This window comes from Pelobates fuscus, chromosome 2 (assembly GCF_036172605.1).
Source record: "Pelobates fuscus isolate aPelFus1 chromosome 2, aPelFus1.pri, whole genome shotgun sequence".
NCBI lineage: Eukaryota > Metazoa > Chordata > Amphibia > Anura > Pelobatidae > Pelobates > Pelobates fuscus.
This window is the reverse complement of record NC_086318.1, coordinates 357,068,081-357,083,172: the sequence shown is the minus strand read 5'-3', so window position 1 is coordinate 357,083,172 and position 15,092 is coordinate 357,068,081. Positions and strand designations below refer to the sequence as shown.

Genomic DNA, 15,092 nt, shown 5'->3' with positions numbered 1-15,092 from the left:
GGCTTGTTCCTCGCTTACCTGTCCTCTCGTTCCCTCGACCTCGGCTTGTCTCTGACCATTCTCTATACTCTCCGTACGTTAGTCCGGCCATTCTAAGGTCCGGTATACGTATCCTGTACCTGTTTGTACTCTGCGTGTTGGATCCCTGTCCCGATCCTGACATTACGACAGGGCCAATGGATCCTGCAAGTACAAACAGTCAGCTTGGTCCCTCTGATCCTAGGTTCGAAGCCATGGAACACAGAATGGACCAAATGGCACTAGCGCTACAGGCGTTATTATCTCGTGCCAATAATCCACCAGAGGAGACACGTACTACGTCTATCTCCCCTGTAAGTTCTGGCCTAGAGGTAGCCACTGTAGGTGCCTTCTCCCGCATTACCCCACCAGTACGTTATGGTGGTTCACCTGAAAAGTGTCGTGGTTTTTTAAACCAGATTAGTATCCACTTTGAATTGCAACCTCGTTCCTATCCTACTGATAGGGCAAAGGTTGGATTTATTATCACCTTACTCATTGAGAAAGCTCTGAGATGGGCCAACCCACTATGGGAGAACGATAACCCGTTAGTATATAATTATAATGCCTTTGTAGCTGCCTTTAGAAGAACTTTTGACCCCCCTGGTAGAAAGGTCAATGCAGCCAGATTACTGTTGCGCCTGAGACAGGAGAACCGAACTCTCGTGGATTATGCACTAGAGTTCAGGTCTCTGGCGTCAGAAGTTAAGTGGAATGAGCAGGCTTATATAGAGGTGTTTTTGAACGGGCTATCAGACGTAATCCTTGATGAGGTTGCTACTAGAGAACTCCCTGAAAATTTGGAGGATTTAATTTCTTTCATTTCTCGTATTGATGAGCGTTTAAGAGAGAGACAAAACACTCGAGAGAGGAACCTTAGACCTTCCTTTAAATTAGCTCCCGCATTTCAAAGTCCTGATTCCACTACCTCACTGTTTCCTGAACCTATGCAGATAGGCAATACTCGCCTCTCAGAAGAAGAGAGACAGTACAGGAGAAGAGAGGGATTATGCATGTACTGTGGAGTCAGAGGTCACTTACGCCTGAATTGTCCTAATCGTTCGGGAAACGCTCGCACCTAAGTTTCTCTAGAGGACAGGCCTTGGGTGTTTCTATTTTGTCCTCTACTCATAATTATAAAGATCACAGGCTTCTGCTACCAGTTTCTTTAACTTGGGAGAAGGGAGTACTAAAGACTATGGCTTTGATAGATTCCGGAGCTGCTGAGAATTTTATCGACCAAGCCTTTGCTACTAAACACACTGTCCCATCCCAGTTAAGGGATACACCCTTGGCCGTTGAGGCCATAGATGGTAGACCTTTACTTGAGCCTGTTATCTCCCGTGAGACCATACCCGTTAACTTAACTGTTGGTATCTTACACGAGGAGAACTTATCACTTATGCTCATTTCGTCCCCTTCGGTCCCCATAGTCCTAGGGTACCCATGGTTAAAAAGACATAATCCTATTATCGATTGGGAGTTAGGGGAGATACTCTCATGGGGTCAGGGCTGCCAGGAGAAGTGTTTACGCAGGGTTTCCCCATTGGCTGTAATAAACACACCGGGTAGTTCCACTCAGTCTACAGAGGGACAGATACCGTTCATCTACCAGGACTTAAAAGCAGTATTCGACAAGAAGAATGCCGATACCTTACCTCCACACAGGTCATTTGATTGTAAAATTAAGCTTCTACCTGGTACTATGCCTCCGAGGGGCAATGTATATCCTCTATCCACTCAAGAGAACTCAGTTCTAGAGGAATATATTCGTGAGAATCTAGAAAAGGGATTCATTAGGAGATCCTCTTTCCCCGCCGGGGCTGGTTTTTTTTTCGTTAAAAAGAAGGATGGTACTTTGAGACCTTGTATTGATTACCGAGGTTTGAATAAGATAACCATCAGAAATGCCTATCCCATTCCTTTGATTACCGAGCTGTTTGATCGTTTAAAGGGCTCTAAAATTTTCACCAAGTTAGATCTCAGAGGGGCGTATAACTTGGTGAGAATCCAGCATGGACACGAGTGGATGACAGCGTTCAATACCCGTTATGGTCACTATGAATACACGGTTATGCCATTTGGTCTTTGTAATGCTCCGGCAGTATTTCAGGATTTGATTAATGAAGTTCTTAGGGAGTTTCAACATGATTGTGTCATTGTATACCTGGATGACATACTTATACACTCTAGGGAGATTGAGACCCACCACAGACAAGTCAGAAAGGTATTGCACAAACTTCTGCAACATGGCCTATACTGTAAATTGGAGAAATGCAGTTTTGACCAGTCTCAGATAGACTTTCTTGGGTACGTGATTTCTGGGGAAGGCTTTAAGATGGATCCTGACAAACTCCAATCTATTTTAGATTGGCCATTGCCTAAGGGACTCAAGGCTATTCAGAGGTTTATTGGTTTCTCTAATTATTATAGGCGCTTTATTAAGGGATACTCTTCTATTATTGCGCCTATTACCAATATGACCAAACAAGGGGCTGATACTAAGACCTGGTCTACTGAGGCTCTTGTTGCTTTCAAGACGCTCAAGGAACTTTTTGCTTCTGCTCCAATTTTGGTCCATCCTGATACGACTCTGCCGTTCCTACTCGAGGTCGATGCCTCTGAGACGGGAGTAGGGGCTGTTCTGTCACAAAGGTTAGGGGTGGACAAACCGTTACACCCTTGTGGGTTTTTCTCTAAGAAACTATCTGGTCCTGAAAGCAGATATGACATCGGTGACAGGGAACTGTTAGCGGTCATTATGGCTCTTAAGGAGTGGAGACATTTATTAGAGGGGACCTTACATCCTGTTACTATTTTAACGGACCACAAGAACTTGTCCTATATTGGGGAGGCTAAGCGCCTATCTGCCAGGCAAGCTCGTTGGTCCTTATTCCTGACTCACTTCAATTATGTGCTTACTTATAGACCTGGTTCTAAGAACTCCAAAGCCGATGCTTTATCTCGCCAATATGAACCGTCCACTGTAGCTGAGCCAGTTCTTTCCTCGATAGTTCCTAAATGTAATATCATCGCTAACACGAATCTCAGGATTCATTCTCCGTTGCTTACCGAGATCATAAAGTTACAACATCTAGCTCCTAAACAGACTCCTCGGGATAGACACTTCGTTCCTCCTGCTCTCCAACTGGAAGTGTTACGGTGTTTCCACAACAGCAAGGTAGCTGGGCATCCTGGCATTCGCAAGACGTATGCTTTAATCTCCAAAGATTTCTGGTGGCCTGCTTTGCGTAAGGATATTAAAGATTTCATCGATACTTGTGAGGTCTGTACTAAGACTAAGCAACCTCATACGCTTCCATGTGGATTTCTGCATCCCTTAGAGGTTCCAGAGAAGCCATGGTCCTGTTTAGCTATGGACTTCATTGTCGATTTGCCTATCTCTAAAAAACAGACTGTCATCCTCACCGTGGTTGACAGATTCACCAAGATGGCTCACTTCGTTCCTCTGCCTAAACTCCCGTCTTCACCCGAATTGGCAGAGATATTCGCAAGGGAGATTTTTCGTTTACATGGGATACCCTCCCAAATTGTATCTGACAGAGGTTCCCAATTTGTTTCCCGTTTTTGGAGGTCCTTCTGCTCTCAACTGGGTATCAAATTGAATTTCTCTTCTGCCTATCATCCTCAGTCTAACGGAGCTGCTGAACGCACCAACCAAAAGATTTAACAATATTTACGTTGCTTTGTTTCTGAACACCAGGACGATTGGGTTGGTTTGATTCCTTGGGCGGAGTTTGCACACAACAATCTCGTTTGTGATTCTACTCATTCAAGCCCCTTCTTCATGAATTATGGCTTTCATCCATCTATTCTTCCCTCGGCTTCTCCTTCCCAAGGGATACCGTCGGTTGATATTCATGTTGCCAATTTGAGGAAGTTGTGGGATCAGACTCGACAAATTCTTCTGCACAATTCTATGCTGGTTAAGAAACACGCCGATAAACGTAGAAGGGCGGCTCCGGTGTTTGTTCCAGGTGATAGAGGATGGTTGAGTACAAGAAACATCCGTTTAAAAGTACCTTCCATGAAGTTCGCTCCTCGTTATATTGGACCTTACAGGGTGCTGACTCGAATTAACCCAGTTGCGTATCGTCTAGCTCTTCCAACTGCCTTACGCATCCCTAACTCATTTCATGTTTCATTGCTGAAACCACTAGTCTGCAACAGATTTTCCTCCACAACGTCCTCTCCTCGCTCTGTTCAGGTGGAGGGTCAGGAGGAGTATGAGGTTAACTCTATTATCGATTCTCGAGTACAATATCTGATCGATTGGAAGGGATATGGTCCTGAGGAGAGGAGTTGGGTACCTCAAGAGGATGTTCATGCTCCTCGTCTCCGCAGGGCGTTTCACTCCCGCTTCCCATCTCGTCCCGGTTCCTTCCGCCCGGTGGGCGTATCTGAGAGGGGGGGTACTGTCAGGGTACCTGAAGTCTCTACCTCCGAGAGAGGTAGAGACTTAGACGTCTATCCGTCCGGACGGGCTGTTTCCTCTGTTCCTCGCGGTCCACCCGGTCACGTAAACGCCGGCCACGAGGGAGTCACTTCCTTTTGTAGCAGGACGTCCGGAAACCGACGTCATGACGCCAGCCCGGAACGACCTGTCACTCAATCCTTTAGAGACTAATCAGATCTCGTCGGAGGCGTGTCTATCCCTCCGAGCCAGGGTATTTAAACTTGCTTCTCCCATTTGCTCATTGCCCTGTCGTGGTTCTAGCCTGTCTAGTCACACAGTGCTCTGGTATTTTCTGTTATCCCTTTGGTTCCGACCCGGCTTGTTTGACTTACTCTGTTTACCTCTGTTATCCTTGACCCGGCTTGTTCCTCACTTACCTGTCCTCTCGTTCCCTCGACCTCGGCTTGTCTCTGACCATTCTCTATACTCTCCGTACGTTAGTCCGGCCATTCTAAGGTCCGGTATACGTATCCTGTACCTGTTTGTACTCTACGTGTTGGATCCCTGTCCCGATCCTGACAACTATATTCTGAGGTATTTTATTTAGTCTTGCACTAACAGAATGGAAAAATAATTTTCAGATGTCATCTATGTCCAAGGTACAGTAATATTGAGGATTTCAAATTAGATAGTACTTCATAGCTTTGGAATTCTGCCATTAGGGTAAGTCGAGAGAGTCACAGATTTGATAAGGTAAATAGAAGATCATCTCTCAAACAAAATTGGCAGAGAAGTGGTTCCAGTATAAGAGTGAAAACGAGTGGTGGCAAGGGACACACTTGCATGGTTCCATTCCTAATGTTAAAAGGGTCGGCTTTTAGAATCGGTGCCGATGGTACAGTGTACAAGGCAGCGATACATGTCTGTAAAGGATTACCAAATCCACAAGATTGCAGGGTGGCCTACACAAATCCCCAGTCTTCAATGTTAAACTCGTTCTTCGCATCGGTAGACAGTAAGATCCCTACTGTCCCCTAGCCCAATGAATCAGGTTGAGGGATCTGGTCGTATTGGCCTGTGTCTTGCGATTGGGGTTGAACCCTGATCTTGTATGGTGAGCTAAATACGTCAAGTAGGACATAACTCTCAATTAGGCTAGTTAAAAAATTAGATCTCTTTTTCAAGTGCATAGCGGGGCGAATCACAACCAGCGAGGTGTTGAGACTGCATTTATTTCACATGTAAAGACAAAATATCCAAACTGACTTTGTTAAAATGCTATTTTAGAGACCTATTGGGCACCCACAACATCATACACCTACTTTGGACACCCCTCCGCTTCAGGCCTGTTCATCCCCTACTCCCTACACAAATGCTATTGTTGTTTCGGATATGGGATAAATACAGACCCAGATTGGGTAGTACCCCTGGTCTCTCCCTGGTGACCCCCCTTAAGGCCATGCCCTACATTATCCCCAAATTTAATGCCGCATCGTGGTATCATAGAGGGGCGACACACTTATACCATCTCTTCTCTGCTGACAAACTCCTGGACTTCCCCAGCCTAGTGGATAAATTTGCACTCCCGCATTCCTCACTATACTCATATCTACAACTAAAATCCTACCTGTCCAGAGAAGCGACACGCTGACCAAGCACCCCCAGGGACACCAATAGGATTACCGCATGGGAACAAATGTGTTTATCTGCAAAATTACTGCCACATTGTAAGCCGATCTCCATGTGCCTCAGCTCCATAGCTAACTATAATCACTTCTCCACCACCAAATATGCCCGACAATGGGAGATTGATCTAAATTGTCCAGGGCCACTTAAATCCTGGGATACAATCCTCAACGACCCACTCAAATTACTAAAGTCGTCAGCCCACGTAGAACAACATCGCAAAATAATATACCGATGGTACTTAGTGCCAACTAGGCTACAAAAAATCTTCCCCTCCACTTCCTCACTATGTTGGAGATGCCATATGCAGGAGGGCTAGATGTACCATATCTGGTGGAGCTGCCCGCGGCTACTAAGCCACTGGACCGAGGTCCATGCATTAATCCAAGACGTTACCCAACACCCCCTCCCTTTCTCCCCGCTAACATGCTTGATCTCCCCAGAGGGATGCCCCAACACGCCAAGAAAATTATGTTACACATTGCCTTAACGGCGCAACAATTAATAGCAAGGAGGTGGAAATCCACAACCCTGCCCAAAAAGGAGACTCTGATAGAGGAACTACACAAGCAGTGGATCTATGAGATATCCTACAAGTCCCTGTTCTCCCCTTCTGCACTCTACCAAAAAACTTGGGAGCTCTGGCAAGCATGGAGATCTGGCAATGTACCAAGCGCTGTACCCAACTAACTGACCGGACAGGTTCAACCCTACCACAACTTACAAAACCGTAACCTCGAACCCAGTCTCTTGGGTGGACCACCGGAAAATGTGTTGATATGTCAATATGTTCATAGGTTGTTGTATAGGTCTGTAGACACAGCTATATGTGATTTGTGATTATCGCTAGATAATGCTGCTAGAATGTCGACATGATGCTTGACTGTAAAAATTGTCAAATTGAAGAAAAAAAAAAAAATGCTATTTTGGTGTAAATTTTAAGTCTCACTAAGAATTCACTTTAAATTCCTGACAGTGCTCAATTGAGTGGATAACTATCCTAATAAATGGAAGAGCAAGTCAGGGCATTCCGTGTACTAAGCACGGCGGCTTCATGGGCTGCTAGTGAGCATGTGCAGAGGAACTCAGATTTCACTAGCACTCTCTCCCCCAGGAAGCACTTGTGCTGCACGCTGCTTCGGGTTCTTCTCTCAGTGAAGCGTGTCTTGCCTGCTGTGTGTGGACTCCAGACCCGCACCATGCCGCCCACCTTAAAGCACCCCAACCCGGAGGGTAATACTAGATCGCCGGTAGTGTGGCTGTGGGAGTTTGATTGCGTCAGTCAGTCAGTGTGAAAGGATGGTGTGCGGTGCGGACATCTGTGTGCATACTCTGCTGTAACTAGAGAGAGTGATCTCACTTGTTTTGTAACTACCTGACGTCAGTTATGCAGACTATATTTTATAGAATGTTATTAAAGTTCTGTGTTCTAATATGCAGACTGTATTGTATAGAATAATGTTATTAACGTTCTGTGTTCTAATATGCAGACTGTATTGTATAGAATAATGTTATTAACGTTCTGTGTTCTAATATGCAGACTGTATTGTATAGAATAATGTTATTAACGTTCTGTGTTCTAATATGCAGACTGTATTGTATAGAATAATGTTATTAACGTTCTGTGTTCTAATATGCAGACTGTATTGTATAGAATAATGTTATTAACGTTCTGTGTTCTAATATGCAGACTGTATTGTATAGAATAATGTTATTAACGTTCTGTGTTCTAATATGCAGACTGTATTGTATAGAATAATGTTATTAACGTTCTGTGTTCTAATATGCAGACTGTATTGTATAGAATAATGTTATTAACGTTCTGTGTTCTAATATGCAGACTGTATTGTATAGAATAATGTTATTAACGTTCTGTGTTCTAATATGCAGACTGTATTGTATAGAATAATGTTATTAACGTTCTGTGTTCTAATATGCAGACTGTATTGTATAGAATAATGTTATTAACGTTCTGTGTTCTAATATGCAGACTGTATTGTATAGAATAATGTTATTAACGTTCTGTGTTCTAATATGCAGACTGTATTGTATAGAATAATGTTATTAACGTTCTGTGTTCTAATATGCAGACTGTATTGTATAGAATAATGTTATTAACGTTCTGTGTTCTAATATGCAGACTGTATTGTATAGAATAATGTTATTAACGTTCTGTGTTCTAATATGCAGACTGTATTGTATAGAATAATGTTATTAACGTTCTGTGTTCTAATATGCAGACTGTATTGTATAGAATAATGTTATTAACGTTCTGTGTTCTAATATGCAGACTGTATTGTATAGAATAATGTTATTAACGTTCTGTGTTCTAATATGCAGACTGTATTGTATAGAATAATGTTATTAACGTTCTGTGTTCTAATATGCAGACTGTATTGTATAGAATAATGTTATTAACGTTCTGTGTTCTAATATGCAGACTGTATTGTATAGAATAATGTTATTAACGTTCTGTGTTCTGATATGCAGACTGTATTGTATAGAATAATGTTATTAACGTTCTGTGTTCTGATATGCAGACTATATATTATAGATATAGAATGTTATTAACGTTCTAATATGCAGAACAGTGTAATGACAGCCAGAAAGGAGTTAAACGTGGATATCCTAGTGACTGGGATACCTGACTGACATTTTGGCAATTTTTGTTTTAATGTGTTTACCATGTTATGCAACGTAGATGACTCACATCGCCTTTTCCATTTTTTTTTTCATATATAAAATGTATCTAATTTGAGCTATCATGCAGCATAATAAAAATAGACGTTCACGATAAAGTAAATATGGATGCTTATTATTAGGTAAGATACGAATATGGTATTATAGAGCTCTGAGTAAGTTATTTTTTATCTAATACTAGTGGTTTTGTGATGAACTGACTCAGGGTTTTAAACTTTAGTTTCTGATATTACTAAGTTGGATCAATAGGAAAATCGACATTTTGAAATCTTGTCAATGACAATTCAATCTTCTTCAATAGCAATAGTTTTTTTCAAACTTGCTCTGATATTTTTGGTGATTTTCACATATATTTGTCTTTCTGTCTTCTAATACACCTGGATTAAAAATAAGGACTTAAGCAAAACCTGATTTAGGTTGTATTTTACATAAAAGACAAGTGATACCCAGACTTTTAAAGCAGGACTATCTTCTTTGGTAGTGAGAGTATATTATTTTCTATTGCCGGGGGAGGTTAGTTTAAAACCCCCTCAAAAATTACCTTTGTTGCACTTCCGTGTGATGCGTCAGACTCGGTCAGATATCTACACAGAAATGCCATGAGAGAACATGCACGCCCTGGTATTTTTCCAGTAGTCCCGTGCACTTCCATTCATTGTCTCGCATTCACATATTCTAACCTACATGTTGATCCTGGCAAAGTGTTTACTGGGTTTGCTAGCAGGTGCATGCACACCTCTCACGTAAGTTAGAGATGCTCTAATCCAGGGATAAGTAACCTTCGGCACTCCAGATGTTGTGGAATATTTCCCCTATAATAATGGCAAAACATCATGGGAGGTGTAGTCCAAACCATCTGCCGTGCAGAAGGTTGCCAACGCCTGCAGTCTAATAAGTAATGTCTCATTTTGGTCTATGGGGTCTGATTTTTATTCTAAAAACCCCTGTGCAGCATCGGTAATGAGAGAAACCGTTTATCTCCCAAGAGCACTGCCACTTTTAAAATGAATGTAATTCCTCTGAAAATTGAGTGCAGCCATTTTGTGTCTCTCAGTTTTCACATAGCTGTATGCAGCAAACGGCAGAGGCTAGGACAAGTTAGAGTGACAACACACACCGGTGCTTTGATGTAATTTGGTAACCAACCGAAAATATTCCTAACCTACGTTTATCCCTCATCATGCAAATAAAATTTGATCATTTATTGTGGCCATGTGTATTCACTGTGTTGCAAAATGTTCCAAATACTATTCTGGGCACCATAACCCCTTATGCATAGTATAGTTTTGGTGCAAGGAGGTCCAGGGGGGGCCATCTTACCACTAGAGGCAGGTTAACGCTGCAATCTCCACTATATTAATCAGATGGTCTCAGAAGGACCATTTTATTGCCGTGCATGTGAACTAACCTTCAAGTGCTTTCATGTGGGAACGCATTAATTTGGCTGAAAACATTAATCTGATGATCTCAGCCAAAAAGGTGGGACGAGCTGCAGACCGAGCAGTGCGGCCTGGGAAGCAAGGCAATTTAACTGTTAAGGAGTTACTTTTTTTTTTTTTTTAAAAGGTAAATTAAAAAACTACTTTTTAATAATACACCACATTAACTCTGCAGAACATAGCACCACATAGTTCACAAAAGCACCATACAATACCATAACAACCTAAGCTTGCTGCATAGAATGGATTATGGTGCAAGGACGTTGCTGTGCACTTGCAGCAGTTTGCAAAAATAAGTCCACCACTTCTGACATGGGAAGCATAGTATTTATGTAGCCAACTGCCAGAATGCTTTGTGGTCTCAATCACAAATGTCACTATTGGCATAACAACAAGGCTGTCCTCATGTAACCTGTAGATAAAGTACTGAATCGGCTTTAGAGCTTAGCTTCATAAGGTGTTTTGTTTTTTTTGCTGAATTGCACCAACTATATTGCACTAACTATAACATTTTAAAGGGAAACTATAGTGCTTGGAAAACAAAGTTGTTTTACTTGCACTATAGCCCCTTTATAATGCCCCACTTCCCCCTGTTGTGCTGAATTGGCTAAAAACCCTCTATATCACTGACCTGATTCCAGTGCTGATGTCCCACGGCGGTGGATCAGGCTCCGCCTCTTCCAATGTCTGCCAACGGGGGACCTAAGGTGCATGTGAGGCAATGGTATTGTATAGTGCTCTCCTATGGCGTTTTGGGTGACGCTGGATGTTTTCTTGCAGAGACTGAGGACGTCCAGCGTCGGAGGTGCAGTAAACCCTGCAAGGTAATTATAGCAGTTTATCAAATTACAATTGCAGGGTTATGGGGCCTGGGGCATTGCGCCCAGACCACTTCAATGAGCTGACGTGGTCTGGGTGCCTATAGTGTCCCTTTAATTAATGGAAGCAAGCAGATGCCTCGGCAATAATTTTGATACCCTAGCATTTGTGTTGTTTGAAAGGGCTTGCAAATGTTTTATTGTAGACCAACGCAGTGGTTTGTATTCATATATAATGCTCCCCAAAAGTGTCTGGAATCAAGCTGTTGATTTTTTTTTTTCCCATGTACTCTGTATTTGACTGTAATATTGGTTTATTTTTTATTTTTTTGTAATTCAGCTGTGACTCAGGTGAGCACTCAAGATGAACTTAATTCAATTCTGCGAGAGAGGATCATGGTATTGGACGGTGGCATGGGAACTATGATCCAACAGCATAGTTTGTCAGAAGAAAGCTTCAGAGGACAGGAATTTGTTGATCATTCCAAACCTTTATGCGGAAACAATGATCTTTTAAGCATTACCCAGCCAGAGATAATCTTCAAAATTCACAAGGTATCGGTCTGCTACAGTTTAAAATGTTTGGTATGACTAGGGCGCACATGTGCCTTGAGGGTTCGAGCTTTATAATGTGAATTCTCTATTAGTCTAGGAATACATATATTCTAAACACGTACACCGTGGTCATTAAACACATAGCTAAACATACTCTTGTTTACACTTCAGGTCACATACTTCAGTACTTTATGGGATCGAAAAGCCATATAAAGCTGAGTATTGTATTTTTTTGCTTGTGCAAAAAACATTTGTGCTTTATTAAAACATTTTTCATTTGCTGTTGTGTGTTTTAACGATGTAAAAGTTTCAGGGGATTTTAAACTGATCATAATGCAAAGTCATCTGCAGTAATCATTTTAAAAGAAAAACCTTTTCTGGTTACTGTATACATTTGTTTGTCATCGATAGACCAGTCAGTAAGTTAATATGTGACTAAAATTATTTCTTTCTTTTTTTTTTTTCTCTCTCTCTCTCCAGGAATATTTACTGTGTGGAGCTGATATCGTGGAAACTAACACATTCAGCAGTACAAGCATTGCTCAGGCAGACTATGGCCTTGAACATCTGGTTAGAATTTTTCTTGCAGTTTTATAGTTTGCTGTAGTTCGTGTTCTTCGTGTTACAATTAAAGGGACACTATAGGCATCCAGACCACTTCAGCTCATTGATACTCTACCAAGAGAAAACACCTTTTATTAGTGCCTTCTTGCAGACCTAGATTTGAACACATTTTCCAAACTCTCATATTCTCACAGTTTATCATGTCAGAAAGAGGTGGGCAATAAGGTCCCTCTTACTGAAGTTTAAATGGGACAGAATGAGCCAAATCTTGGTGTAGGCCCTTAAATCCCCTGTCTCCTTTCTGAGACTGCCAGAGCACAATAGAGTGCTCTGAGTATAATGTGAAAGCGTATTGCATTTCTTTATTGGTTTAATTTTCTCTGTTCTGTGCTGACTTCTTGCTGCCATCAAAGGCACAGAAGGTTTGATTATTGGTACAGGCAGTGGTGTAACTACCATGATTGCAGGGGTTGCAGCGGCTGTGCTGCTCCCCTTCTGCCGGTGTGTGTGTGTGTGTGTGTGTGTGTGTAGCGCGTCCGAGTGGTCTGATAGGAAGTGCTCACTGAGAGAACACTTCCTGTCAGACGGGTACAGCGACCAACAGGTATGGGGGGGGGGGGAGAAATGGAGGGAGGGGCGAGAGAAAAGTTAAGGGGTTGCAGGGGAGAGGGGAAAGATAACTAGAGGGCTGCAAGGGAAGGGGCGAGAGAAAAGAAGGGGACTGCAAGAGAAAGGGGGTTGAGAAATGGAGGGGCTGCAGGGGAGGAGGGAGAGAGGAATGGAGGGGCTGCAGGGGAGGAGGGAGAGAGGAATGGAGGGGCTGCAGGGGAGGAGGGAGAGAGGAATGGAGGGGCTGCAGGGGAGGAGGGAGAGAGGAATGGAGGGGCTGCAGGGGAGGAGGGAGAGAGGAATGGAGGGGCTGCAGGGGAGGAGGGAGAGAGGAATGGAGGGGCTGCAGGGGAGGAGGGAGAGAGGAATGGAGGGGCTGCAGGGGAGGAGGGAGAGAGGAATGGAGGGGCTGCAGGGGAGGAGGGAGAGAGGAATGGAGGGGCTGCAGGGGAGGAGGGGGAGAGGAATGGAGGGGCTGCAGGGGAGGAGGGGGAGAGGAATGGAGGGGCTGCAGGGGAGGAGGGGGAGAGGAATGGAGGGGCTGCAGGGGAGGAGGGGGAGAGGAATGGAGGGGCTGCAGGAGAGGAATGGAGGGGCTGCAGGGGAGGAGGGGGAGAGGAATGGAGGGGCTGCAGGGGAGGAGGGGGAGAGGAATGGAGGGGCTGCAGGATGTTTGTTTGTGCATGGATTATACATGTATGCTTGCAGTGCCACAACAGCAGGTGCATGCTATTCCATAAACATTTGTATGGCATATAAACATTGCACGTTTTTATACGTTAATACAGGACTATAGGAAGAAGCTTAGTCGACATAGGCTATCATGAGAAACACGAACGGAGTTATGATTTCATCTAACGTTGCTACACAGAGCGCTATAGAGTATTAGGTTGCACTGTAAGTGTAGGAAACATGCTTGTACTAGAATTGTCAGTTACCAGGTATATTGAATAGTGTAATCCCACACTATACATGCTGACTGCTAAGTTGGTTATAGAATTAAAAAGGAAAAAAAAACAAAAAGACGAGTATTGCATAAACAGACAAACAGACAAACAGCCCGTGTGTGCCATGCTTGCAGGACTTGAACATAATGTGCATAGCTTTAGCCAAAAAAGGTAGATAAACCTAAGTCTGAGGTGTGTGTGGAACAGTTATATTTATTTTAACAGTGAGGCTGAATAAATGCGGGATGTGGATCCACTGTGACTATTCCAACACCCCATCTCTCTCTGCACAAGATTTACTGGAGGTGAGGATGAAAATTAATTGTATAAACAATATAACAAGATAGAACATAGCTGGATTGTGTGTCTGGCCTTAGAATGGGAGTTGAGGATCACTTGAGAGAGCCAGGCTGTTAAGTGGGCGGCAGAGGCTGCACACAGTGTAAAGTCCAGGTTTAGCTATTTCCCTCGCTTGGGGGGTTAGTATTATGAACAAAGGGATAATAGTAGCATAATAATAACTGGTGGCACTACAAATACACCATTCAGTTGAAACCTCTGAGCATGGTGTTTAGAGTGTGGCGCTGGCACTCTGTGAGAGGATCTGCATAGCTGTGTAAGTGTAGGGTTTAACTCCGGCCCTGGGGCAGAACCTAAAAATCAAAACTCAAAATGATGCAAAATCATAATAACGCTTCCTAATGAGAAACTCAGGGTGCAGAGAGAATCGAACTGCTAGATTGGCTTAGTGGCTTGGTCTTATGTGTAGATGCGGGTGTACCCCTCTAGCAATTAATGGTGTCTTATTCTATTTGGGATAACCTGAGGTGGTGGGGGAGGGTAAGGGAAGGGTTGAGATGGGGCAGAAATAAATCTGGTTGGTTAGGATAAGTATGATTCTAACTGTCCTAGACTAAAGAGACTGGGTCTCGGAGGTCTGAGGAAACAAAACCATAAAACAGTATAACATAAAGCAGAAAGGCTTATTGGTGTCCAGGGAATCCATTGTTACTGTAGGTGATGTCTCCAGCTGGGGCTCTGGTGTAGGCTGCCGGGGGACAAATGGAGAGATCCGTTTTGGGTCCCATGCATGTGTATTCTGCTGTGCCATGGCGGGCCTGTTGTGGTCCAGTGAATCCAGTGGCAGCGCCAGGATTTGTACGAGAGCCGTGACTTCCTGGAGGTCGGTGATGGAATTAGCTGTATCACCCTGGTATACGTTGAGTGTGCGAGATAGGCGCCATTGGTAACAGCGTGTTTTTGCAGAAGTGAGGTAAGTGGCCTGAGAAACCATCGCCATGCCAGAGTGCATCCAGAGAAATTGGAGTAAAAGGTGAGT

At 43.4% G+C, this 15,092-nt stretch overlaps 1 protein-coding gene across 2 annotated transcripts in view; it reads left to right on the top strand.

Moving 5' to 3' along the window:
* The window catches only part of MTR (5-methyltetrahydrofolate-homocysteine methyltransferase), a 108,482-nt gene that overhangs the window by 43,477 nt on the left and 49,913 nt on the right, over nucleotides 1-15,092 (top strand). Inside the window, exons 1-3 of one of the 2 annotated variants that reach the window (XM_063443644.1) lie at nucleotides 7,229-7,354; nucleotides 11,419-11,633; nucleotides 12,114-12,203. In XM_063443644.1, coding sequence (XP_063299714.1) covers nucleotides 7,321-7,354; nucleotides 11,419-11,633; nucleotides 12,114-12,203 — 339 coding nt within the window. In that variant the 5' untranslated portion in view covers nucleotides 7,229-7,320. Of the gene's footprint in view, nucleotides 1-7,228; nucleotides 7,355-11,418; nucleotides 11,634-12,113; nucleotides 12,204-15,092 lie in introns of those variants that run through there. The other variant, XM_063443645.1, reaches the window with a different exon arrangement.